This window comes from Stigmatopora argus, chromosome 9, assembly GCF_051989625.1.
Source record: "Stigmatopora argus isolate UIUO_Sarg chromosome 9, RoL_Sarg_1.0, whole genome shotgun sequence".
NCBI lineage: Eukaryota > Metazoa > Chordata > Actinopteri > Syngnathiformes > Syngnathidae > Stigmatopora > Stigmatopora argus.
This window is the reverse complement of record NC_135395.1, coordinates 8,281,187-8,305,908: the sequence shown is the minus strand read 5'-3', so window position 1 is coordinate 8,305,908 and position 24,722 is coordinate 8,281,187. Positions and strand designations below refer to the sequence as shown.

Here is a 24,722-nt window from a genome sequence, read left to right as displayed (position 1 = left end):
CAAAACTACTCAACGTAAAGGTGTCTACTTTATGTGCACAAGAGGAAAAAAAGCACGACAACTTACAAAAGTGAGCGTGTTAAACCAAACAAACTAAGACAATTCTCCCAAAAATCGATTTTTGGTGGTCATTTCTTTCCTAGGACTCCGGTTGCGCTAACTCTTCTCCCTTTGCTGCCTCTTCTTTGGCATTCTCCTCTTGACCACTCACCAGTGAGCCATTCCCAGCATGCTCAGCCTCTTCCTTGTCCACTGACGGCTCTTCGCCAGGATCTTCCACCTTCTCCTCCTGCGCTTTAGCTTTCTCCCCTTTATCTTTCTCTTCTTTCTCCTTCTCCTCTTTATCTTTCTCCCCTTTATCTTTCTCTTCTTTCTCCTTCTCCTCTTTATCTTTCTCTTCTTTCTCCTTCTCCTCTTTATCTTTCTCTTCTTTCTCCTTCTCCTCTTTATCTTTCTCTTCTTTCTCCTTCTCCTCTTTATCTTTCTTTTCCTTCTCCTTTTTATCTTTCTTTTCCTTCTCCAGTTTGGAGAGGCTGTGACAGAGGGCTTGGACGTAGGTGAACACGCACATGGGATCAGGGTGGTTCCCCATCATGAGCATGTCAGGCACTTCCAGCAGAGGCCAGCAGTCAGCCAGCGACCTGGGGAGTACATAAATATAATTATCCCTTGATTATCACTATATTTTTCTGCTGTTAATTATTACAAAAAATAAAAAAGTAAAAATCCACACTGAGACTCATAACCGGAAGCCACTTTTGCTACTAGGACTCAGCACTAAATAATTATTATTTTTAATTTAATAAAAATGTGAAAATCCACACTGAAACTCATAAGCGGACGCCACTACTAGGACTCAGCACTGAAGAAGAAAAAAGTTATGGCAAAGAAATCCCAATTAGAAACCAATTATATGTTTTGGGTTTTTTTCTTAAATGGGTTTTCCAGGTTGCCTACTCTGCAGTCTGGAAAGCCAGCGTAAAGTTCTTCTCCCTTTCGGTAGGTTTCAAGGCACTGTAGTCGAAAGCGTCAGGGAAGAAGCGATGGACCAGCGCGCAGAACGCCATCCCGTCACTCCAAGATGAAGAGAAGTTTTCTATGTTGACACCCTGAAAGATTGAGAAGGACCTGCTGTTTTTGCGTCGACTCGATGACGAATTCTCCAAGGTGGTACCTTATAGTGTTGGGTTTTGCTGCGACACCACTGCAGCATCCTCTGTTTGATAGAAGCCCCCGTGGCCGCAGCCGTGGACGACTTTTGAATTTTGAAGTTGCGCGGTAAGGGTGTCCTAGACAAACGGAAGGGATTAAAGAAGCGCTTAATTTCCTCATTGAAAGAAGCCGACAGACAGACTGACGAGTGTATGCTTTGCGTTAAGTGACTCACTCTGGTGCCCCCTGTTGAAATTTGGCGATGATGTCGCTTTTTTTGGATGCTCGACCGGAGCGAGCCGAGGGTCTCGGACGGGATGGAGCAGGTGTTACTTTTGGGTTTCTTTTGGCCTTTCCTTGCTTTTCAGCCTCTTTAAGCTTTTCTTTCTCCTTGACTTGTTTTTCATCCTTTACCGTTTCTGGCTGTTTTTCATCCTTTACCGTTTCTGGCTGTTTTTCATCCTTTACCGTTTCTGGCTGTTTTTCATCCTTTACCGTTTCTGGCTGTTTTTCATCCTTTACCGTTTCTGGCTGTTTTTCGACAATCTTGTCATCGCTTCCGTTTGCTTCATCTTTCTTTTCGGTCTGGCCCTCCTCCTCTTTTTTGACCTCGTCCTTAGGGTCTGCTTCCTCTCTCTTTTCACCACCCTCTACGTCTTCTTCTGAAGTGGCTTTGGTGACACTTTCTGTCGGAGGAGCCTCCTCCTGCCTCGCTTGCGGTAGTGGATCCTCCCCCGTCTCCTCACTTAGCACCTGAACTTCCACCGAGGCCTCCTCCTCTCTCGGCTCGTTACTCTGCACAAGCGCCGGTTCGTCTGTCTGTAAGGCAATCAAAAAACTCACTTGAGGACAAAGTCCACATTGACGCTTGAATTCCAATTTTCTTCTCAGACACGGGGCCAAATGCGACCCGCGGGACAATATTTCACACCCCATTTGACATCCAATGGGAGCATTAACGTTGCCAGATTAAAATTTGGCCCCCAGTTGCAGTGGATCTTCATTGGGTGCATGACAATGTGAGCCAGAGTGGTGAAGATATTTGACTGCTACTACTCAAAGAAGTAAGAGTTGCTAATATTAGTCAGGACTCTCTCCTCTGGCGATATGGAAACGTGAGATAGGAAAAGCCATTTTGGGATTTGGGCAGCATCTTCATTTAGATATTTTACATCGGGAGTGTCAGTGTTCACGCTCGAGGGCTGTCTGTTAAAAAAATGTAAAAAAAAAAGAAACCGCTGACAATTTAAATTCAAATGATTGAGACTTAAAAATGTACATCTAATAGGTGCATCAGTTGTACATGATTGTTTTTGTTGTTGTTGTCTGACGAAAGCAAGTGTGTTTTTTTTACTCGTGATCTGGTCACTTTATACTCTGCATAATCACATCTGTCATTTTTCAGAACATATGAACTATACTGGTATCCTGTACTTCTTATGTGTTATGTCCTAAATGTACTTTTTAAAAATTATAATGGATTACTAGAGTGGCTTTAATTAGTGGAGACGACCACTAAAGATGCTTTTAAAGAACAAAACAGCTGGGAGATGCTCTACTCTTCCCATATTTGAAATCTCGCTGGATACATTTTGCGACTTTGCACTGTTTATTAAAATTTGGTGTACTTATTAACAACACTCTTCTCTGTTGTCTTTTTTTTAATCCTTCTATCAGGAAAACTTCTGTAGATTTAAAAGCGTATGCAATATTAAATATCCAAACAATCTTTTTTTCTTTCTCTAACCAAACCTCACCTTTTTGAACCTGAACCTTTAAAGCAATCTCAAACGTCCGCTGGGCAACAACACTTGAAATGCATCACGATTGATGATACAGAAACACATCTACCTGTTTGTTGACACTCGACTGATTTGTCTCCTCCGAAGACGCCGGCGTCTCCCGGTTAACGGATTCTCCATCCATTCCGACAATGGGGTTTCTCGACAAGCCCGTTGAATGCAGTTGTGCGCCGTCCTCCGCGTTCCGTCGTCTTCCAGCTCCATTGGGCCGACGCTCCCTCCCCCTTTTGAGAGGATGCCTTTGCTTTTTTACGTGACCTTTCCTACAACACAAGTCCCAAAATAGCATCTCAGTGACAGAAGCCCAGTCCAACGTGGCCAGACAGCTGCATCTGCTGTGGAAACGGTGGCAGTACACACACAAACTTGTAACCCATTATATACTTTGGCTATAGTCTCTCAGAAGTGAGTCCAAACCAGTTGCTCTTCTCCATTAACACCTTTGAAATACTCTCAGGTTTTCTTTACCAAGTTCTCTAAAGATATTAAATATATATTCCTAAAATGCCACGTTGATTTTAACCCAAATAATTATATTTCTTCTCTTTTTGTATTCAAATACATTTAACTCATTCATCTGCTAACCAACATGTTATTGAGTACAAAGATTTTAATGAATCAGGTCGTAGCCCAACTTATTTGCTGTCATACTACCGTTAATAATAAATTTGAATATACCTAACTAACTAGCTAAGGTTCCCTACAATTTTAATGTAATAGACATTACCAGTTATTTGAGAAACCGTAATGGCTTGAGCATTCTTTAAACTTGTTTTTCCCCCACCAAAAACCTTGCTAATGAGTTGTTCTCATATCAAGCAAACAAAAAAAATGTACACAAAAATTTAAAATTGTAAAAGTGGGTTGACCTGTGATACCAAATCATATTTATAAGCGTTGAATACTCTATTGCATTTTTGTTTTCAAATAGAAAAGCAAGCAAGCAAAAAGAAAAAAAGGCAATAGCCCTAAAAGACCACAAGGAGGTGCCATTACGCCATAACTTTGTAGATATAGGCTGGGTAAAGAAATGAAAACGATTATTGTTAACTGAAATAGTTGTAGGGAAATCAATCCATCAATTTGTCACATGTCTCACTTTTGAGGAAGTTCATAAATATATTTGTTAGGGATTTGTCTTATTTAATTAATGGAATTTACATTCATTGAACTGGTATAAAATGTATTTATGAGAGAGGTGTGGTGCTTGACTTGCTCAATTGTCAAATCACTTGCTATTAATATAAAATGTGTATAGGTTGCACTAGGTGTTACACAACATTGCTTTCCTTCAATAGTACTGTCATCATTTCCACCACCAAATTCTACTTGAGAGGAAGTCAAAATTGGGAAACAGAATCCCGTGTTCGCCTCTATTTTGGGTTCAATCTCAAATTTTAATAACAGTGGATCACAAGTTACCACAAATGTTTGCTGATGTCGGCAATGGGGTTCCTCTATGTCACAATCACACTTGCCCTTTAAAAAAAAAAAATCACAAAAAAGCAGTTAGTTGGACATCAGACAATTTTTTTTCCTCTCTATCCAGACTAATATTTATTTGATTGCTATTTTTTTTCTCCCTACTTTGATTGCTATCATTGTACGTTTTTTTCCTCTCCACAATCAAGAGTTGCATTTGTTTCTGTTCTAAATCTTTTTTTTTTATTGTTGACTGAGGTGAAATTAAAAATGATAGCTGGAAAGAGAAGCTTACTTTATGTTGTTTAATTCTAAAGAAAAACAATTTTAAAAGTCAAGTCCTTCTATTTGTTAAGAACGCTTTGGTGTCTGTTTGTAATCAATCCTCAGCATTTCTCCCCCTCGTTCTAGTCACATGACCTTTAGACGGAACAGAACAAGTGTTGCAGCAATTCTACTATTTTTAACATTGCTGCAGTAGAGCCGTGCAGCGTTTTGGGCTTGGTTAAAAGTTCCTTTCCAACTAAGGTGGTGGTGCAGTTTTTTTTTTGCACCGAAGTGTTGGATTGAGAAAGGAGGAGAGGGAGGAAACCTTGAGGCAAGAGCAAGGAGGAGTTGGACCACTATTTAAAAGGAACAGAATGAGTAAGCGCATAGGGAGATGTGAATGGTGAGATCTACAAAAGGCACAAAAGTGAGAGTGTGTCAAAGGTCGGTCTAATTTCTTTTCTTTATTTAACTTAATTGGAAAAACTGTAGGCTCAACTTTGTGGAAATGGATTAAAATGTTAGAGAAAAATTGAAAATTATAAAAAAAAATGTTTTTCCCTTAGCAGCAATGGTATCTGTGCGTTGATTTAAAAAAAGACTTAGTGTATATTTAGTTACTTTGCTGAGATTAGCCTGCAACAAGTCAGTCCAGTCTGAATGGACTCCAAGTTGGATGCAATGTACCTCCCAAAAAAATGCTAAAGAGTTAAGAAAAATAAAATAAAAAGGACTTGACATCACTTTAGCTGGATTTTGTAAACGGCTGAGATGAAAAATTACTGATGTTCCTAGTTCTTCTCAACCAATTTTTAACTTCACAGTGTAGTCTTAGTTGAAAAACTAAAGTAGTATTTTTCAAATGTCATAAAAATACTGTAAACACATCATTAAAATGCAAAACCTACAATATTTACTTATGCAAAGTACAGTATTTTTTGCTTATTTTGGTCTGTATGTCCACAGACTGACACAGAGCAGCCAGGAGAATGAACTGTCAAAATAATTTGCGACGGGGCCTCACCTTCGTTACGGGCTTGCTGGAATGCCTGTGTTTTGCCGGCATCGTGTTTGGGTGGGCCTCATTGGTTTTCATCCTCAAGAACGATGGTTACTTCAACTATCTGTGCGTCAACGCCACATCAATCAATGGTTCACAGGTCTTAGGTCAGTCCTTTTGATCGGAAAAGACAAAAATCAACAACACGTGGTCAGCTTTAACCGGGACTCTTTTAGATTGCAGTGGACAGGACGAGCAGTTTTCCCTGGTCTTCACCATTGCGTCCTTCATGAACAATTTCATCACGGTGGCCAGCGGTTTCATTTTCGACCACTTTGGCACCACCGTGGCTCGACTCTTGGGAATGTGAGTACGTACACCTTCCAAATATGCCCTACGCTGCCGTGAGTATTTAGTCACTTATTGCAAACTGGCTATACAGTTTTGTGCAAACGTGCGGTATGTAAAGAAAAGCAGGAAGCCAAATCCAAAACAAGCCAGAGGGGCTTTCACAAGAAATGTCTTCCAACGTACACACCTCGCAAGGAATGCTGCACGTCTTCTTTTTTGGCCTAGCGCCAATGATAACTGTAAATTTGCTCATAAATCACAGCAAAAGAGCAAATACCTGACCTGAAAAAATTGAGAAATACTTTGAAAGGATAAGAGGAGTAGTCGTCAGAAAAATCCAGAATTGGCTGACCGTACGCTGTCAACTATTTCAGAAACATAAACACAATACTGATCCTCCCGAATAATCCAAATGGACGAAAAATAAATTGTCAGGAGAAATTCCCATGTGTTTTCACTCACTGGGAAGAGGAATGCAAATGGTTTTTTTCCCAGCGCTTAAAGGAGTTGAAAGGATCCAGCTCTGGTGCAAAACAAGGAAATTAAAACCAAACAAAAGACGTTGGGCGTTGTCAGGGCATGGAAGAGGCATGCAAATAAAGTTGAACCCAGAGGCTTGTTTATATACACACTGAAAAAAGATTGATTTAAGCTTATTTGCAGGAGAGAAGTCCACAAAAAAATGGCAATCGCCTGGATATATTGATTTAAACTATTGCATTTCTGCAGTCTAAAAGAATCGCAATTGGGAATCATTTAAACTTCCGATTTGTCGCGAGCCCAATCGACATACTAACATGACCTTATGTGTTGATTTATTTCAGAGCTTTTCACACATTGGGCACATTGATGGTGGCCTTCTCAAATTCAGGTGAAAAAACAATAGTACTATTTTGTCTGTCCTTTAGCTTTAAATGCACGTGGGTGATGATTGTCATTCATTTTTATGTTTGCCATCAGGCCTAGCCGTCCTGCTTTTCCCAGCTCTTTCCTTCATAGCCGTGGGCGGCATCATGTTGCTCCTCACCAACATGCAGGTAAGTCACCGGCAATTTTAACTCCCACCAAGTCATATCTGGGAGGAGAACTGGTAAGCTTAACTGAGCCAGGGCACATATTTGACGGTCAAAAATCTCACCCCAACTATATCTAATAAAACAAAATAACTTTCATTTAGTCACAAACTGTTTAACTCAGATGAAGGAAGTGAAACTGGATTATTTTTAGCACTACACCTGAGGCATTCTCACAGCATGGTGGTTCGGAATCAGTGGTTTGAAGTAAGCCAAAAAAGTACAACTGTCAGTAACCAACAAAAGGACATCTGCGAAACCTTCACTTTCACTGTTCCTGTAAAAATACTAACTTCTCTGTACGTACACTCATGCATACAAAACACCGTCCATCTCTTTGAAAATCCTTTCTTCAAGCCTGCCTTTGTTTACATAACGGCAAAATCGCCTTAAAACAGTCTTGGGCTTTTTTAAAATTTGTTTTAACTAAAGGACTATGGAATGTGCCTCAAGGAATTCCAATTTATCTAAATTACTCCCTGAGGTGACGGTGGGACTTAAAACTCCCAAAAACACGTGCCATTCGTGGAGTATCACAAAGCGGACAACAACTAACAACAGATTTACCTTCTTGGCCTTTAAGGTAGGGAACCTTTTCGGAAGTCATCGTTCAACCGTCATCACTCTTTACAACGGGGCCTTTGACTCTTCTTCAGCACTCTTCTTAATCATCAAGGTGTGCTCAGGTTTGCTCATCTGACAACAATAAAAAAAGAACAGACGCTATAAAACTCTTTTGCTCTTTGTCCAGTACAGTTGGTATACGAGTCTGGCATCTCTCTATTTGCCTGTTTCCTGTTCCTGTCCGCCTGCAGCGTCATCCATGTGTTGAGGACTTTATTCCTCTTTCCCAGAACATTCATCCCATACCCGCTACCCGATGGTTTTACATACGGGTATGAACGTGAATGACTAGCTCTTATTTACACCTGACGCGTATGCAAAATGGCTACCTATTCTTAGCAGCGGCAAAAAAGTCCACTCACGCTAATTGACATTGTGACCTCAGGTTATCCTGCGGCAAATCAAATGCTGCCAGGGAGTCCATGACTGAGGACTCACAAAGAAAGGCAGAGATGGAGCAAATTGCAAAGAAAGCTCCCGTAAAACCAGGTCCGATTCCACTTCCGACGAACCAAAACGACAGACGCATTGGTCTTTCGTCGTGACCTACGGATGAGTTTGTAAATCCGTCATTTCTTGTCTCCCAGAGAAAACCCTACGTGAGTGCGTCCTGTCTAGATTATTCATATGGCACGTGGTCTGGCTATCCGTAATCCAGTTGAGACATTATCTGTTTATCGGAACCCTCAACCCCACACTTGTCAAGTTGACTGACGGGGAGCCTTCTCTTGGTAAGTTTATACTTCATAATCTTTCTCAAACATGGCGCTGACATACATTTGAAATAGCTGTCTTTCTCGCTAATTCTCACAAGAGGACAGATTCCACAAGATGGCTCAATGAAGTTGGTGGTAATCTCATCTAACCATGATGTCAATACCTCATATTTTCTGTGTCGCCAGTGAGCCGGTACATTAACGCTTTTGCCTTTACCCAACTCTGTGGGGTGTTGTGCGCACCCTGGAATGGCCTGATCATGGACAGAAACAAGCGCAAAGCCCGAGTGGAAGGTAAGAAGCACAAGAACTTTTGACTATAGGATCACCGACAGGAAATTAAAAAAAAATCCAAATTCTCATTCTGAATTTTGTTACGTAATTGTGCGCAGGTATGAGTGAACGAGAGTCGGACCTCAACTCCTCGGTTCTGTCTCTCTTCCTGACGTCACTGATGGCGTTAGTATTCTCAATCTGTGCTGCGACACCCCTTCTACACCTTCAGTACTTCACTTTCATCATCCAAGTTCTTAATCGCTCCTTCCTGTATGGCGGCAACGCGGCATTTCTCAGCGTGGCGTGAGTAAACCGCCACCATTTTGGATATCTCAACTCTGTGTATCTCTTTCATTGCCTTCAAAATGTCCATTGAAATACATTTATTTTGGCCTCTTTTTTTGGGTTCTTGTAGTTTCCCATCGTGCCACTTTGGGAAACTGTACGGCCTGATCATGGCTCTTTCGGCAATCGTGTCTTTGCTGCAATATGCCTGCTTTGCTTTGGTTAAATCGGTTCTGGATGGAGATCCTTTATATGTGAGTAGATGATTCCAAATCTTGCCCGCCACTGACAGGAAAGCTGATCCATTTTGATTTGTAGGCAACGATAGTAAATGAGCTATTAGATACCGGGGCCAATTCCTACATTTCCATGTGTCCGCAGGTGAACATCGGTCTGACGCTAATAATCCTGCTCGCCTTCGTCCACCCCCTGTCCGTCTATTTGCACTGTCGAGGCCTTGCGTCGCAACGAGCCTTGGGCCGACTGTGACAGCCGTAAAAAGACACGTGTGATTACCTTGTATTAATATTATCAAAGACACTGTGACTGTTACATCAATTCAGATTGTTTTTTAATTTTTTACATTTTTTTTTAAATGATTCACATTGTTCTAATTACTTGACCTTAAGCATTGACGACCAAACTGTATTTTTTGCATATTGTAAGCCACACTGGACTATTAAGATGCAGGTGCCCTGGTTGTATTATGGGATATTTACCCAAAGACGTAGTTCTTTAGCCTGTAAAAATCAATAAGACGCAAGGTTCAAAGCGGAAGAAACACATTTGCAGACTCAACAGATCTGTTCACGACACAGCTATGCCACCTACTGCTCAAAGTAGTCTATCTACAGTAAATAAGCAGTCTTCAGACTTGAGCAATTCATTGAGTTTTAGCTTAGTCAGCAACTTTGGCACATTAAAGGAAGAACAATAATTATAGTACAATTTAGAGCCAGACGGGGGGCAAAGAATGTGAGCAGGACCCCTCAATCTGAATAACAAAAATGGACGCAACGTCATTTGACATCATACTGTACAAATACCCCCAAAAAGCAGGGCTCACAAGTTTCAGCACCTCAGCGATCACCCAAACTAAGTCTTGATTGGACTTACCTGTAAAAAATTTCAACTTTGCCGAGCCTTGTGAAATATCCAATACGAACACACTAATAACGCAATCGATATCACAGAAAAATGTTAGCGTTGAGTTGGTCTTAGGAAAAACTTCTTATCTGACGAGTGCAACACAATTGATAAAAAGTCAGTTGCTTGATGAAGTCATCCATTGTATTATTACATAATTAGGAGATTAAAGTCCAAATTTGATATTAGCGTGAGCGTTGTTGCGTGAAAATGCTGACGACAAAAAAAAAAGCACTTTGTGATTCCTGTCTGATGACATAATTTCATAACCGTTCTGAATGTATAAATACATTTCAATGACAACTTCTGTTTCTTGTTCCTCCTTACTGACCACATGTGAAATTGCAGCTTTCACATGTGCTAGTTGGTCATAGACTCAGAACACATGATGAGAATCATGACAGATCCTTGCAACATGCTGTGTTTACACCAGTTCAAATGCCAGTGTGCCTGTGAATAGCTGGGACACGAGAAGGCGAGTGAGAGGATGCATCATAAAGGGAGGGCCTGCTGGTGTGGCCTGTGTAGGTGTCATGGCTATTATGTATTACACATGGATATGGTGTATACTGACACACTTGCTCCATCTCCGTGGAGTCTGCTTTATTTACCCAGGGGCCAAGAATATTGGGAAAAAAAAAAAGAAAGAAAAAAAAATCTCACATTCATGCTTCCAAAGCTGTCCCTCAACCCCTCGACATCTACGTGCTAACGTTTGTATGGTGAGATGTAGAGGGCAGTCTGCGTGTGTCCTCCACTCACCATAGCCCAAAAACTTTGCAGTTTGAGGCAACTTGGAATTTCAGTTTTTGATGGTGTGATTGCCTAAAGGCAGATGGCGTGTGTCATGGTGGCACTCACCTTGCTTGACGCATGTGGTGGAGGAGCTATTGAATAACGGAGTAGCCCCAGCCTTGTCATTGAAACCCACATCCAGACTGCGCTGTTTTCCAATCCTGGACAAAAAAATACAAACAGAACACTAAAGTCAAACACAATCGGCTTCGTCACTATTGTCAACCTGGTAAAAAAAATACCAGTAAAAATCTGTATGGGTGCATGGGAACCAGTGCACAAGACTCAACAGTAGGCAGGTTTTTTCAACAGATTAAGGAAGACGTGTCAAATCTTGAAACAGCCTACTTGTCACAATCTCCACACACACAATAATAGGAAAACTTGTATGCATATATTTATTCCGAGATTTCTTGATACATTTTTTTACACAGGTATTTCTCTCCTTGGGACCTCCGCTTGTTTGCAACCAATTAAGGATTTAGTACCCTGACTATTGCTAAGCTAGACTCTAGGACCCTTGTGAGGATAAATGGCTCGGAGGAGCAATGAAAGTAGCCTATGCGTGTCTTAAGTTTCCTGTTGCTGCCTCCCTGATGCTGTCGTTTGAGATGTGAAAGAAGCCAAGACTCCCTGCAGCCTCCCTTTCTTGGTTCTTCCTGCCTCGCTTCCCCTCCTCCCCTGCCAGGAAAAAGGCTGACGTATGAGAGAGAGCGTCCAGCCCTCTGCCCACGCCGCCTGGTGGGCGACGAGCCCTCCGCCAAATATAAACGAGCACGCGGGAACTCCCGATCACTCCCCCGTGAAGCCAAAGCAGGTCGGTCGGTCGGTCACCGGAGCGGAACGTCAGCAGAGATAGCAGCACGCAGGCACATCTTGGCCGCGCAGGCTAACTCGCTTTCGGTTTTACTCGTCATGGAGACTCGCAGCCTTTCCAGGAGATCCAGAACAGCCCACAACTTTAAGAGTGAGTTGGCGCGCACTTCACTAACAACATTTTTTTTTATTTATCACTCATGCATTGTCAGGAATTAGCCTGCTTAACTTTTCGTGTTTCGTTCCAGAAGAGTTTTCCCTTGTGTTCTTTGAACGTTAATTTCATGATCAAAATTTCTTGCATGTTGCATCTGCACGATACAATGACTCTAATATAGGAGCACCCAAAAATGTCATCATCAATGTTTTCATTGGTACTTAAAAAGTTCACCAGGACAGTTTAATGTGAAAACAGTGTATGGTGTATGTAATAATACTCGGAAGTTTGTATCTTTTGAATGTTAGTGTTATATAGTTGACTTCAACAGATCGGTATTGCCTATGATTGGCTGGAAACCAGTTCGGGGTGGACTCTGACTCCTGCCCGTAATTAGCTCCAGTACCCCCGCGACCCTCTTCAAAATGAGTGGTACGGGAGACAAATGAATGAACGATTATAATTATTGTATTGATTCTATTACATTGTACAATTTATCTAATTCCCTTAACATTGAGTTTAAAAAAACAACAACAATTTTCTCCAATTCTTCCTCCACTTTCCTTCATAAACTGAATGTTAAGCACGAGCGATCCTGAACTCACCTTGCAGTAATTAAGACGAAGCAAGATTTCACCTCGGTGTCTTATTCCGCTTGAAATCCCAGTCTCGTGTTCTTCCGAAGCCCCAGCGTAGATAAGAGTTCGACTTGTTGAGAGGTCAGCGTGAGCCACTGGAAAATATTGCGTACAACGGATGAATGGGAAGTTCATCATCATTTCATGAGTCTACATTTACCACCAGAGTCGCTTTTGTGCGGCGCCATCCGAGCCGTGCCGAGAAACGAGGCACTAATTGAAGCAGGGGGCGAAATTGATCTGGGTCCAATTACTGCTCTTTGTTCCTTCTGCTTAGCAAACATTTCAATCAAATAGTTCTTCCATGATAACCCAAATTTTGATTTTGCAGAAAAAAAGCACTTAGTGTTAGTCTACATATTCTATATTTTTATGAAAAAATGCCTTTGGTCCCCTGACTCTATAAAGTGCCTATTTAAAGTTATGTAACTGACGTTGTAGCCTACGTTAAAGGATCAGGTAGATATGAATGGTTGAAGCCATGTTTAATTATGAAGAAGACATTAGGTAACAGAGGGAAGAGAAATCAAAGAAAACAAAAGGGATGACACCAAGTATTGAAATGGACGCTTGTCTAAACATCCCAATCTATCATCCACATTTTCCAAATTAGAATTTGATTGTGTCTTTCTCAGGTGGACTGTCACTGTGGCTGATCCTGTGGCTGGTGGTAGTAAAACCCAGCAGTGTGGCCGCATGCCCCAGGCTCTGCGTGTGTTACCCTACGCCCATGACAGTCAGCTGCCAGTCCCAGAACCTGACCATCGTTCCGGCTGGCGTGCCGTACGACTCGCAACGTGTGTTCCTGCAGAACAATCGCATCACAGAACTCCGTGCGGATTCTTTTGGCTTTGAAACGCAGGTAAGACTGTGCGACAGTTGAAGTCCAATGCTTAGAAGATGACCTCCATTTTTTATTTTTTGCTGCTCTTCAAGGTGCTTTGGCTTTATGGCAATAACATCACGTGGATTGAGGCCGGGGCCTTTAGTAACCTCAGGGTGCTGGAGGAGTTGGACTTGGGAGACAACCCCGCACTGAGGCGCTTAGAAGGCGGAGCTTTTCGGGGGCTGGAGAAGTTGCAGAGTCTGCACATGCACCGATGCAAACTTGCCATGTTACCCCACGATCTCTTCCACAAGTTGTACAGTCTGCAGTTCCTCTACTTGCAGGTGAATCTTGCGACTGTACACATCGTCAAGACTTGAAGATACTTAGTATACTTCATTCATTGTGGACCTTTGGTAAATATTGCAATCTAATGACTCATTGACTTTTCTTCTCACTGTTTTGACATTGTCGCAGGAGAACCAACTGCACTTTCTGCAGGATGACCTGTTCGCAGATCTGGTCAATCTCACCCATCTATTCCTCCACGGCAACCGCATCCGTGCCCTCACTGAGAACGTGTTCCGAGGTCTGGTCAATCTGGACCGCCTACTTCTCCACGAAAATCGAATCCGGCAGGTCAACCGTCGCGCTTTCCGCGACCTTGGCCGGGTCTCCATCCTTTACTTGTTCAACAACTCCCTCGCCGAGCTGCCCGGCCAGGCTATGCGAGACACCCAAGGTATTAACTTCCTCCGTCTCAACGGTAATCCTTGGTCCTGCGGCTGCGAGGCCCGTTCGTTATGGGAGTGGTTTCGCAAAGCCCGCATTTCCTCCTCTGAGCTGATCTGCTCGTCGCCATCACAACGTCGCGGGCAAGATCTCAGATTCCTCCGGGAGCTGGACTTTGCCCTCTGCCCCGTTCCCGACCCCGGCTCCCTGGCCGGAAGCACCACGACCACCTTCAGCACCAAGACCCGCTGGTGGTTCTCCAAGCACAAGCCCGCGTCATCCTCCAAGGTCAATAACCATAAGACCACAGAGTCAGTGAAGTCATTCCCTCAAGGGAAACCAAAATATTTCCCCAAAAGCCAATTCGACTCGTTTCCTCCCAAGTACGAACTATCAGATGACGAAGTAGCCCTTCCTAAGCTTGACCAGGAAGAGTACTGGACCAACTACGGCAACGAAGACGGCACCATCCCCTGCCTTGAACTCGACTGCCCACAGGGTTACGACAATCCATATTATGCGTCGTCGTTCTCGTCCTTTGCCACCCACCCGGCCCTCCTCCATCCTTTCTCTTTCTGCATACTCACCTTCTCCCTACATCTCCTTTTTGGCTGAACGCAACCTTTCTTCAAGGTTTATTTCTTCTCTCCATCCTCAGTCCTGCTTTTTACAACTCAAAACAAAAACCTGGGAGCGCGATCCCTTTTAGTCACCTCTGCAATCTCTAATGGAGATAAAAGCACGCAGTGACAGTAAACAGGCAAGGAAGCCAGTATCTGTTTTTCAGAAACAGATGCCAGTTGTGTCTTACCAAAAATAGTTGTTGACAGTGAAAGATAGCAAACAGCGACTTTTATCAAATGACTTGCAACACACAGTAAAGAAAGTATTTAGTTTTGATTATCAGCAGCAATCTATACAGGCATTATAGATTTTACGGGCATTAAAGATTCTAGTTTACTGCTTTTTGTGTGTGAAAACACTAAGGAATGATTAGATGATGTGATGCAATGACGTTTCTATATTTATTTGGAAGAGTTAAGTCATTTTTTGGAAAGAGCCAGAAAACCAGAGATGCTGGTTAATAAATGTATGCATATTTGCACTAAAGATTGTTGCAGATGTGTTTTGAACATGGAACTTTTTCCGACCAAGCTGTCAGAGGTCGGATGCTGACGTCAACGAGAGCCAAGTAAGGACAAATTTGAAACCTGATTGATTTAAAAGAAAAAAAAACTGTCTTATTGCTGATTGCTCATGTTACAGTAGCAGTAGCAAAACTGTTTCTGAAGGTCGTAGTGAGATTTGATCAAAATATTTGAAAATGAAAAATGTTTTTGAAAATTAGAGTCGGGAAAAAAAAATGAAGGATCGAGTGCAGGGTTGTCAGCCAAGTGTGATTTTTTCCTGTCAGATTTCGATGTCATGTGTGAGCCCAGAGATGTGCGGCAACACAGCCGCCCACACTCGGACATGCAACATGAAACACGCATCACACGACAAACGTGACACGTCTCGCACTTCTCCGTACTGCTGTTATCTGGTTTGACTTTCTCTAATTCAGTAGCATTTAGGAATGGATGCCACTCTTAGTTGATGAATAAAGTTATAAAAGATATAAATGCATGTGTTTGTTTTTTATTTAGATCAGCGGTCCCCAACCTAAAACATAATAGCAATTATTTATTATTATTATTATAACTACTTTTCTCATTTCAAGTAGGAGGGCGAGATTGAAAAAAATAATATTTTTTACTCTGACAGACTGGCACTAGGTAGGTTGGGGGACCACAGATTTAGATTATCAGCAAGTGTACATTTTTATGTCAAAGAGTTTAGAAATTCTATTAATTTATTTTTAAGACCAAAAGCGTTTGATTTCATTGGTAAACATGGATTAAATGTTGCATTTGACCTGATGACTAACCTAATTGTGTTTTTCAATTGAAAGTTGGTTGAAACATTGCTCTGCTTTGTTTACAAAGAACAAATAATAAATAAATAAAAAATCAGACATATGTGAGTGGGAGTTTCTTTGTTTTGCTGCCCTGACTTACTGAGTCTGGCTCAAAGGTACCAATTAAGAGCTGGACTTTTGGTAAAAACATGAAGAATAAATATAGTGTAAAATTCATAAACAGTAAAATTATAAAATCATTTTTACATACCGCTTATCCTCACTAGGGTCGTGGACGGTGCTGGAAGAGCCAATTATGGAAGGGAGGACATCCTGAAAAACAACACAATACAATTTACAAAAAACAACACATAAACTGAATCAACCTATTAGAAAAGTGTTTTGACACTTGAAAAGTTTATTGACAATGAAACTATTTGCTTTTCGCATTCAACAAATGGAAACTACAGTATATTGAGTATATAAGCTGTGGGGAGAAAAAAAACGTTAAAGGGTGATGGCATGTGGGCGGAAATGAGGGGTGATTCAAGTACAAGGCCAAAAAGGGCATATGACATCTTCCAAGAGTTTACACACCTACTCAACAGAGTCCGAACTGTGATCATGATGATTCAAATGTGATAGTGATACACTCACAAATCCACACAATTGTACATAAGTGACCACTTTCTCACTGTAAAGACAAGCACAGCGGTACGACTGAACTTGAATGCCACAAAGAACTTGTAGAAAAAAATTGTACTTTAACTGCCAATGCAATTGCCCATCTGCTTACTTGTATAAAGCAAATTTGACCATATCACACCAATATTAGTTTCCTTTCAATGGCTTTCTGTCCACTTTCACATTGATTTTTTTAATGTTCTGAATGTGCTTTGACTTGACTTGCTATCTATCTATTTTCGTATGATTTAGCTAAAATCATATACATGAGCGGGGATTTTCGCTAGGAGGTTGAAAACTTTGAATTTGTGATTAAAACTTCATATATTTTTCCACAATGTCCGAGAACTGTAGGTGTTTGTGTTCTGTCACTGCATAGCTTCCTGTATGCTACTAATTGGCTATAGATGGTGCGCCTTTCCGGCACAACTGTGGACATTAAGGCCATTAGCGAAGAGGAAGTGACTACAATGACGTGCGCACACGGCACCCACTCTTGCGTTCCAAAAATTCTATTCTTCTTCTGGCCTTTTTTTCCTCAGTATCTCTCTTTTGTGCGTTCTTTTGATGTTGTCACTCATTCACTCTTGCACATCTGTGAGTTGGTGTGTCACTGACGTACGTATTTTGATGACGTTAATTCTTGTTTATGTCAAATTTGGAGAGGACAAAAATGACATACAAGCACACAGATGGCCAAAGCCGAGGAAGATTGGAATAGAATGTAACCGAGTAGCTAGGGACCCACAGCATGCCTAATTGCTTCACTACAACCCACATTGACCTGCCCGTGGAAATGTGAGCTGCTGCCAACAAACAAACAGTGTTGAATGCAATATGGAAGCAATACAAGCATTAATGTGTGGCAAAAACTTTAAGTCCTTTATTCATTTTTGAAGGGCACAACGATGAACGGTGGTTGGCTGAACATCATTGGGCCTGAAAAGACAATTGTATGGTGAGGTGACGAAAAGTGAGCTTTGTAATTTAATCTCACGTGCACAAGAGCTATGATGCAAAACTACATGGAATTAAAACACGAGTTGTTTGGTGAGAAGATAAAAAGGACCGAGATTGTGCGCTTGGATGAGTCAGACGCCGCCTCGCTCTGGGAGATTTGACAGCCTTTGTTTGTTGGCACAGTCGCGCCCTACGATGTCGTCAAACATTTACATTTGCACAGTTTTTCTATAAATGTCAACACCACATCCTGGGTAAGAAGTGTCGATCCAGTATTATTTTGGTAACTCCATATGGTATTTGCTTTTGGACTTGATGGATTTGAGCACATCCATCTGGTACTTGGCAGACTTTCTCATGCATTTTTGCGTGTTTTGGATGTCAGACTTCAGCTACTCAATGCAAGGAAGATGTTTATGGATTAATAAAAGTAACAGAAGGACACTAACCCTTTCATCTGTAGTACTCCAGTTTTGACACACAGATTTTCAGTTCCAAGTAGCAGATGGGTAGCTGTGGGGGGAAAATGATGAACTTAAACAAAGTACTATAATATTCAAATGAGAGACAAAATATTTGATTTGATTTCATAGTCTAATGAACACAGGTTTATTAAACTCATACATTTTAAGTGTTGATATTAAAATTAAGTGTTTGGGAAGACTACTGTTATGTTATAGAGGTTTTAAAGGCGAGACATTGAAAGAGAAATTTGCCATGTCATTTGCTAGCTCAGCTAGCCCCAATGCTAACCACCTAACGAGAAATTTGCCATGTCATTTGCTAGCTCAGCTAGCCCCAATGCTAACTACCTAACGAGAAATTTGCCATTTCATTTGCTAGCTCAGCTAGCCCCAATGCTAACCACCTAACACCGGTGTATATTATTGCAGTTTAGCCAAAAGAAACAACCCAGTTAATTGTTCGCAAGACATTCGTCACGTAGTCATAACAGTTTTGATGAAAATATTCGGATTAAAACAACAGAATAGACTACTTACCGCCGGCTACCTCTTTGTATGTGTCGAATTATTCAATTCGGAAGAGGACGAAATGCGCGAGAACGTCATACGTTCGTGGCGTATTATTAATAATAATAATATGGTATTTTTCGAACAGAAAATTGGATTAAAGTTGTTTTATTGGGCTTTTTGCTGTATTTTGTTGTGGCTGACTGAAGTACTTACCAGCTATCGAATTCAGCAAAGTACCTTCCCGCGTGATTGTGCTACTTCAAGGCGCACGTTTCTAAATGGTAAATTGTAAAATGATAGAACAAATGAGATAAATATTGAAGCAGCCTACAAAACATTCTCATGGAATTTGGGTGTACAAATTGTCGTAAAGTTTAATTTAGTTATAGTACAAATACACATAGAAATTCACAACAAGATTAGACTTTAAAACAATAACTAAGACAAACACTAATATTAACATTTGAAAATATTTTGTAATGGTTTGATCCGAATCACCTTTAGCCAACAGTGCATTGGTGCAGTCCATTACCCGCGAAACTTTTATAACAACAATGGCGTCTGCAGCAGGTTTGTCATGCCTTCACCTAGTATGTTTTAGTTTTCAAAATGCCACTGTAGTTTATCCCATGATAAATGTTGTATTTAGATGCTAGGTTACTTGGGTTTACGTTGTTGGTCAAAAATGTAGTCAATGTCAACGTTTTCATATAATTAAAAGGAACGTTCCAAATATCGAATTAGTAACTGTTATTTTTTCTTTTATACGCCGACATTTCTAGCCCGTGGTGGACGAAAGCGCAAAATTGTGGCCGAAGAGAAGGACAAACCAGCTAAGGAGGCGAAAGCAGAAGAGGTGCCTCTACTGGAAGGCCCCAAAGTAGTTATTGAACACTGGTAAGATTATTTGTCACAATAAATACCACTGGAGCGCAAGGGTTTGGCATGTATACTATACTACAAAATATCACAGTATCATCAAGTGTCGGTACATTGTATCGGCATGTGGGTAATTTATTTGAATACTTGCACTTGGAGTGAATAATAGTACTAAATCGGTATTTAACCTCATCCTCATCCCCATCGCAATTTGCTAATCACCAGTAACATACTCGTGTTAATCTGTTATTTTGGGCAGTAAGAGCTGACGAGTGTATGGGCGTAATGCTGAAGGGGTGAAATCTGCCCTGTTGGCTGCACGCCCTGAGCTGACTGTGATTCTCAACCCCGACAAACCCCGCAAGAAGAGCTTTGAGATCACTCTGATAGATGGAGGCAAAGGTGAGCCAAAAGAGTACTGCAATGATTATTGGGAATGTTAAATTACACCTTAATTTCAACAGAGATATTGCTTTGGACCGGAATAAAGAAGGGTCCACCTGCTAGACTCAAGTTTCCTGAACCTGATGTCGTAGTTTCTGCTCTTAAAGAAGCTGCTGGTGGTGACCAGTAAAAGTTGAGGTTTGTCCTTTTGAATGATGCCCTGTCACCCTGGTGTGCTTTTTTTATGGCAAGCCTAATATTTGTTTTGACTTGCAAGCAGAAATTCAAGATATAAGCGCTCGACGTTGACAGAAAATTTGACCAGCTCCACGAAAACAGACCCAAAGTGATATATTTTTTTCTTTTCAAAATTGGGCTTTTTATTTCCACTTAATTAATTTGCATTTACACTTTCTCAGGTTGTTGGCTTGACCACAAAACTCTCAAATTCGTTTGTGAGATCATGTAAATACTGAAAAAGACTAATCTTGTTTTTTTGTTATGCAGAATATTGTTCATGGGTGTAACTTGTGGAAGCAGAATGACGAAGAGTGACTAAACTGGAGTCCTGCAGTCTATCTTCTGATGAACAGTCTTCCAGCTCGGACCCTCATTGTGAACACGTGGCGACACATACTGGGCAATTTTAGAACAACAGCTTCTGTTTCTAGTCGTTATACCCTGTTGTCGTTCTGTGTATTCACAGTTTGACACTGGATAGTTTTTTTTTAACATTTCTTATGAATAAAAATATTTACAATAATTTGTATTTATTTTCTTGGTTTTTATTTCATGATTCCTGATTAAGTGGCACTTTAGATAACAACGGTAAAAGCCTGGGGGCCCAGAAACATTTCCCAGATGCCCATATTTTTTGCCAGTTTTGACGTAAGCAATAACGTCAAACTTTTGCGTCGAATCAATCTCGATTTTGTACGTCACCAACACGCGACCGTCGCAAAGCTTTTCCACAATATGGATAGCACCCCTTCAGCGTTAGAGGTGGAAAGCTGAATTCGTAACCAACGGCCATATTTAAACAGTAACCTTCCCATCGAACCTCAGTAAAGTGACTAGTCTGAACTCCGTAGTGTCTTACAGATTTTAAAACGGTTTGGTTATAACAAATACAGACTATCAACAATAAAAGCTCCATTGACTGGCCATAAGACCCAACAGGCACTTATACAAAATGGCTGACATATGATAACGCCCGTCCATTGTGCTTTACAGTGTGCATTAGGCATCTAGCTCCGCATACACACATCTATACGTGATATCAATGCTCAAAACCCCCACGAAAGTGATTGACGCTAAAACTGGTAATTATTTCGTCGATACAGATTTTTTTCTAAATACGTTTCGCTTTCATTTATGACTGGAAGTTAATACATTGACTTAATTTGAAGCTTAAACTTGAAATAGTCGGCAATATGTCACGTCAGCTTCTATCACGGTTAAGTTTCATTTCATAACTACTTTAGATTCACTTTTCATAGCTCCTCACTGAGATAAAATTAGTATCTAGTGAATTATCTTATAATAGCACATTAGAAATTATTTTGTACCATTTCGTAAAACTGGCATATTTACGTGTGAGATCAATAGGATTTTGTTGTTAACATCTGACCATGTTTTGTTAGCTTTACCATGGCCACTGAAGGTGTAGAAAAGACGAGTGAGGATCCTTTGCAACCTGGGAAAGTCGGTACCAGATATGACCTGGAGAAGGAGACAGAACTTCGCTTTGAGGTGGAGGCTGGGGAGTCTGCAGAGCAAGTAGAATTGGAACTCCTCACGGGGATGGCAGAGGTGTTTGGCTCCGAGCTGAACAAGAACAAGAAGTACAACTTTGGCCCGGGCGCCAAGATCGCAGTATTCACCTGGCACGGCTGCAGCGTCAACCTGTACGGGAAGCCGGAGGTCAGCACGGGCTCCAAAACTCTACTTGTCATGACCCTTAAAGGCTTTTGTCATGCTAAGTCATCCACTTCCATCCCTCAGGTGGCTTACGTGTCCAAAGAAACTCCCATGCTTCTTTACCTGAACACACACGCCGCGCTGGAACAAATGAGAAAACAGGCGGAGCGGGACAATGAGCGAGGACCAAGGGTACCTTTTAATATCTCATTTTACACAGCTCTGACATATTTCAAAATATGGAATACAGCGGCGTATTGATGTAGTATGTGTATATAATATGACTTTTTCAATCAGATGTTTAGCCTATTTTGCTTTATGTAACGCTGTCTTTTCTTCCTAGGTGATGGTGGTGGGTCCTACAGACGTGGGCAAGTCGACAGTGTGTCGGCTGTTACTCAGCTACGCCGTGCGAGTGGGCAGGAGGCCCACGCTGGTGGAACTGGACGTTGGCCAAAGTGGGGTGAGCTGGAAAGGCATACAGATTACTGCCATTTTTCAAACTTGATATTCGTATATTAAAATGGGTCTCAAACTGTTGCCGCCAGATGTGCTTTAACTCAACAATGCGATGTTTGGATAAAGTTTTAAGGTTTTTCCCCCCCAAGTGTCGAATTAAGTGAACTGCAGTATGATGAGGCAGATGACTCACTTTTTGAGGGTGGCACGACTTGGGTGTATCTAACACGGAAATAAGCATAAGAGTTTGCTGGAGGCAAGTTGCCTTCATTTGTTAGGCTTTTTACGTTCTTTACTGTCATGCAAGCACATAAATAAGTTTATCCATTTACACTAAAGCCTAAAACACGTGTCAAACCGGTTCCGTCGAGGGCCGCAGTGGGTCCTGGCCTTTGTGCCAACCGAGCCAGTGCCGACATTTTAACCAATCAGGTGTCTTCTAAAATAAGTAGCACCTGACTTTAATTAACTGATTACACTTGCAAAAGGAATCCTCTTGTTGAGTTGGAATGAAAACCTGCACCCACTGCGGCCCTTTGAGGACCGGTTTGACACCCCCTGGCCTAAAAGTAGCATGAATAAATATGTAATGTATTGAGGATAAAATCAAAGTCCCTCTTATCCCGGCACTGATGTCCAGCTCCGAAACTCCGGCGGCACCGAGGTGTTGCTGCTTCCAAAAAAGAAGTAGCCGAAAGAAGCAGAACAAGGAAAGTTGTAAAAACATTAAAGTAAGAAGTATAAAGTACAAAGTAAAGTAAAAAGGAATGTACGTATTAAGAAATATTAAAATGTAGCGGCCTTTGACTGTACTGTCTAACTTATAACTATGCATTTTCTTGCTACTGTCACAATGAAATTTCCCGAATTTGGGATAAATAAAGTTATCCAATCCAATCCAATCCAAAGATCTGCGGTAATGGTAAAATGGTGGTTCATCTCAGCTCTGAGAGACTATTCAAAAGTGTAAATGAAAAAAATGGCAATATTCTCCGATTAGACCTATTTTATCTACTGCTCATATTTAATGAATATTTTTTCCTTTTTTAGGTATCGGTACCGGGAACAGTGTCAGCACTGTGCATTGAGCGTCCTGCCGATGTGGAGGAGGGCTTCTCCGTGCAGGCTCCTCTCGTCTACCACTTTGGCTCTACATCTCCAGGGACCAACATCAAACTTTATAACAAGGTAAGGCCGTTAGCAAATGCGGTGGTATTAAAATGAAAGCCGAACTTCCAAGGTATTCACACTCATCTTTTTGATATCCCTCAAGCTGACCTCTTGCCTGGCCGAGGTATTTTCCCAGCGCTGCGAGGTGAACAGGAAGGCCAGCGTCGGGGGGTGCATCATCAACACGTGCGGCTGGGTCAAGGGCTCGGGTTATCAAGCTCTGGTCCACTGCGCCTCCGCCTTCGAGGTGGACGTGGTCCTCGTGCTGGACCACGAGAGGCTGTACAACGAACTCAAACGAGATCTCCCTCACTTCGTCCGCGTGGTTCTCCTGCCCAAGTCGGGGGGAGTGGTGGAGCGCTCCAAGGAGTGCCGACGCGAGGTCCGGGACGAGAAGATCCGGGAATACTTTTACGGCTTCCGGGGAGTCTCCTTCTACCCTTTCTCGTTCGAGGTGCGTTTCTCGGACGTGCGCATCTATAAGATCGGGGCGCCCTCCATCCCGGACTCCTGCCTGCCGCTGGGGATGTCCCAAGACGACACCCAACTCAAGATGGTTCCCGTGACCCCCGGAAGAGACCTCACCTATCACGTGCTGAGCGTCAGCAGCGCCGAGGACGGGGAGGAGGGCACGAGAAAGGGAATCGTGGAGACTCCGGTGTGCGGCTTTATCGTGGTGACCCACGTGGACACGCAATTGCAGGTGATGAAAGTCTTGTCCCCGTCACCGAGACCCCTGCCCAGACACACTCTTCTCATCATGGACATACGTTTCATGGACACCAAGTGAGGTGGGACTATCTCGTAAAAATGACAACACATGGGTTAAATGACTTGTCACTTTGTTTCCTTTTTTTTAAGAAGCAGGTTGTCACTTTTGAGGAATCCTATTTTTACGCATCAGGTTTTTCAAGTTTTTTTCCCCTTATCTCTTTTGGAAAGCCATTTTCTGAAACTGAATTTGTGTTTCATGCTATAAAAGGGCTGGGGCTTAGCGGTCCTCGAAGGCTACTGTGGGTGCCGCTTTTTGTTCCAAGTGATCTAACTCGGACAGTTGAACCAACGGGGGTTGAACCAACGGGGGTTGGGCTGAAACGAGCAGTGCCTGACTGCAATCCACTGATTGCACTTGTAGGACACCAATTAAGTGAAAAAATGTCCTCTTTATGAGTTGGATTGAAAACCTGCACCCACTGTGGCCCTTTTTGGAATAGTTTGACCACCTCTGTGCTATAACATGTATTCTTCTGAATGCCCATTCATTCCTATTTTCTCAAATAAATTCTTTGCAGTTTTTACATTACTGATTGATACCCA

The 24,722-nt window shown here is 41.9% G+C and overlaps 5 protein-coding genes across 9 annotated transcripts; 4 read left to right on the top strand and 1 right to left on the bottom strand.

Moving 5' to 3' along the window:
- Positions 1–9: 9 nt before the first annotated feature.
- smtnl1 (smoothelin-like 1) lies at positions 10–18,891 on the bottom strand. 5 transcript variants are annotated; one of them, XM_077608558.1, is made up of 13 exons: positions 18,807–18,857; positions 18,069–18,132; positions 16,247–16,308; positions 12,488–12,615; positions 10,976–11,070; positions 5,668–5,817; positions 4,377–4,433; positions 3,004–3,217; positions 1,696–1,971; positions 1,388–1,641; positions 1,175–1,289; positions 958–1,109; positions 10–641 (listed from the first exon to the last, which is right to left on the bottom strand). In XM_077608558.1, the coding sequence occupies exons 8-13, from the start codon at positions 3,076–3,078 to the stop codon at positions 140–142; spliced, it is 1,374 nt and encodes a 457-aa protein (XP_077464684.1). In that variant the 5' UTR covers positions 3,079–3,217; positions 4,377–4,433; positions 5,668–5,817; positions 10,976–11,070; positions 12,488–12,615; positions 16,247–16,308; positions 18,069–18,132; positions 18,807–18,857; the 3' UTR covers positions 10–139. The 5 variants fall into 5 exon arrangements, with proteins under 5 accessions (XP_077464684.1, XP_077464680.1, XP_077464681.1 ...); XM_077608554.1 differs by having other exon boundaries at positions 1,388–1,971; positions 18,807–18,891; XM_077608555.1 differs by lacking the exon at positions 4,377–4,433 and having other exon boundaries at positions 1,388–1,971; positions 18,807–18,891.
- On the top strand, positions 4,844–10,417 carry slc43a3b (solute carrier family 43 member 3b). The gene is made up of 13 exons (XM_077608553.1): positions 4,844–5,087; positions 5,610–5,810; positions 5,880–6,009; positions 6,819–6,865; positions 6,955–7,031; positions 7,651–7,743; positions 7,824–7,963; positions 8,077–8,180; positions 8,279–8,422; positions 8,594–8,701; positions 8,800–8,986; positions 9,099–9,222; positions 9,350–10,417. Exons 2-13 carry the CDS (start codon positions 5,633–5,635, stop codon positions 9,455–9,457), a joined length of 1,440 nt encoding a protein of 479 aa, XP_077464679.1. The 5' UTR covers positions 4,844–5,087; positions 5,610–5,632; the 3' UTR covers positions 9,458–10,417.
- LOC144081957 (reticulon-4 receptor-like 2) lies at positions 11,722–16,070 on the top strand. Its single transcript, XM_077608559.1, has 4 exons — positions 11,722–11,876; positions 13,156–13,382; positions 13,457–13,690; positions 13,824–16,070. The coding sequence occupies exons 1-4, from the start codon at positions 11,825–11,827 to the stop codon at positions 14,691–14,693; spliced, it is 1,383 nt and encodes a 460-aa protein (XP_077464685.1). The 5' UTR covers positions 11,722–11,824; the 3' UTR covers positions 14,694–16,070.
- A 118-nt stretch (positions 18,892–19,009) lies between the features above and the next one.
- On the top strand, positions 19,010–20,619 carry selenoh (selenoprotein H). The gene is made up of 5 exons (XM_077609806.1): positions 19,010–19,163; positions 19,376–19,490; positions 19,732–19,874; positions 19,937–20,054; positions 20,364–20,619. Exons 1-4 carry the CDS (start codon positions 19,148–19,150, stop codon positions 20,044–20,046), a joined length of 384 nt encoding a protein of 127 aa, XP_077465932.1. The 5' UTR covers positions 19,010–19,147; the 3' UTR covers positions 20,047–20,054; positions 20,364–20,619.
- Positions 20,620–21,059: 440 nt separating this feature from the next.
- On the top strand, positions 21,060–24,705 carry clp1 (cleavage factor polyribonucleotide kinase subunit 1). The gene is made up of 6 exons (XM_077610504.1): positions 21,060–21,178; positions 21,500–21,779; positions 21,861–21,968; positions 22,120–22,239; positions 23,286–23,423; positions 23,509–24,705. The coding sequence occupies exons 2-6, from the start codon at positions 21,507–21,509 to the stop codon at positions 24,193–24,195; spliced, it is 1,326 nt and encodes a 441-aa protein (XP_077466630.1). The 5' UTR covers positions 21,060–21,178; positions 21,500–21,506; the 3' UTR covers positions 24,196–24,705.
- The last annotated feature ends 17 nt before the right edge of the window (positions 24,706–24,722 follow it).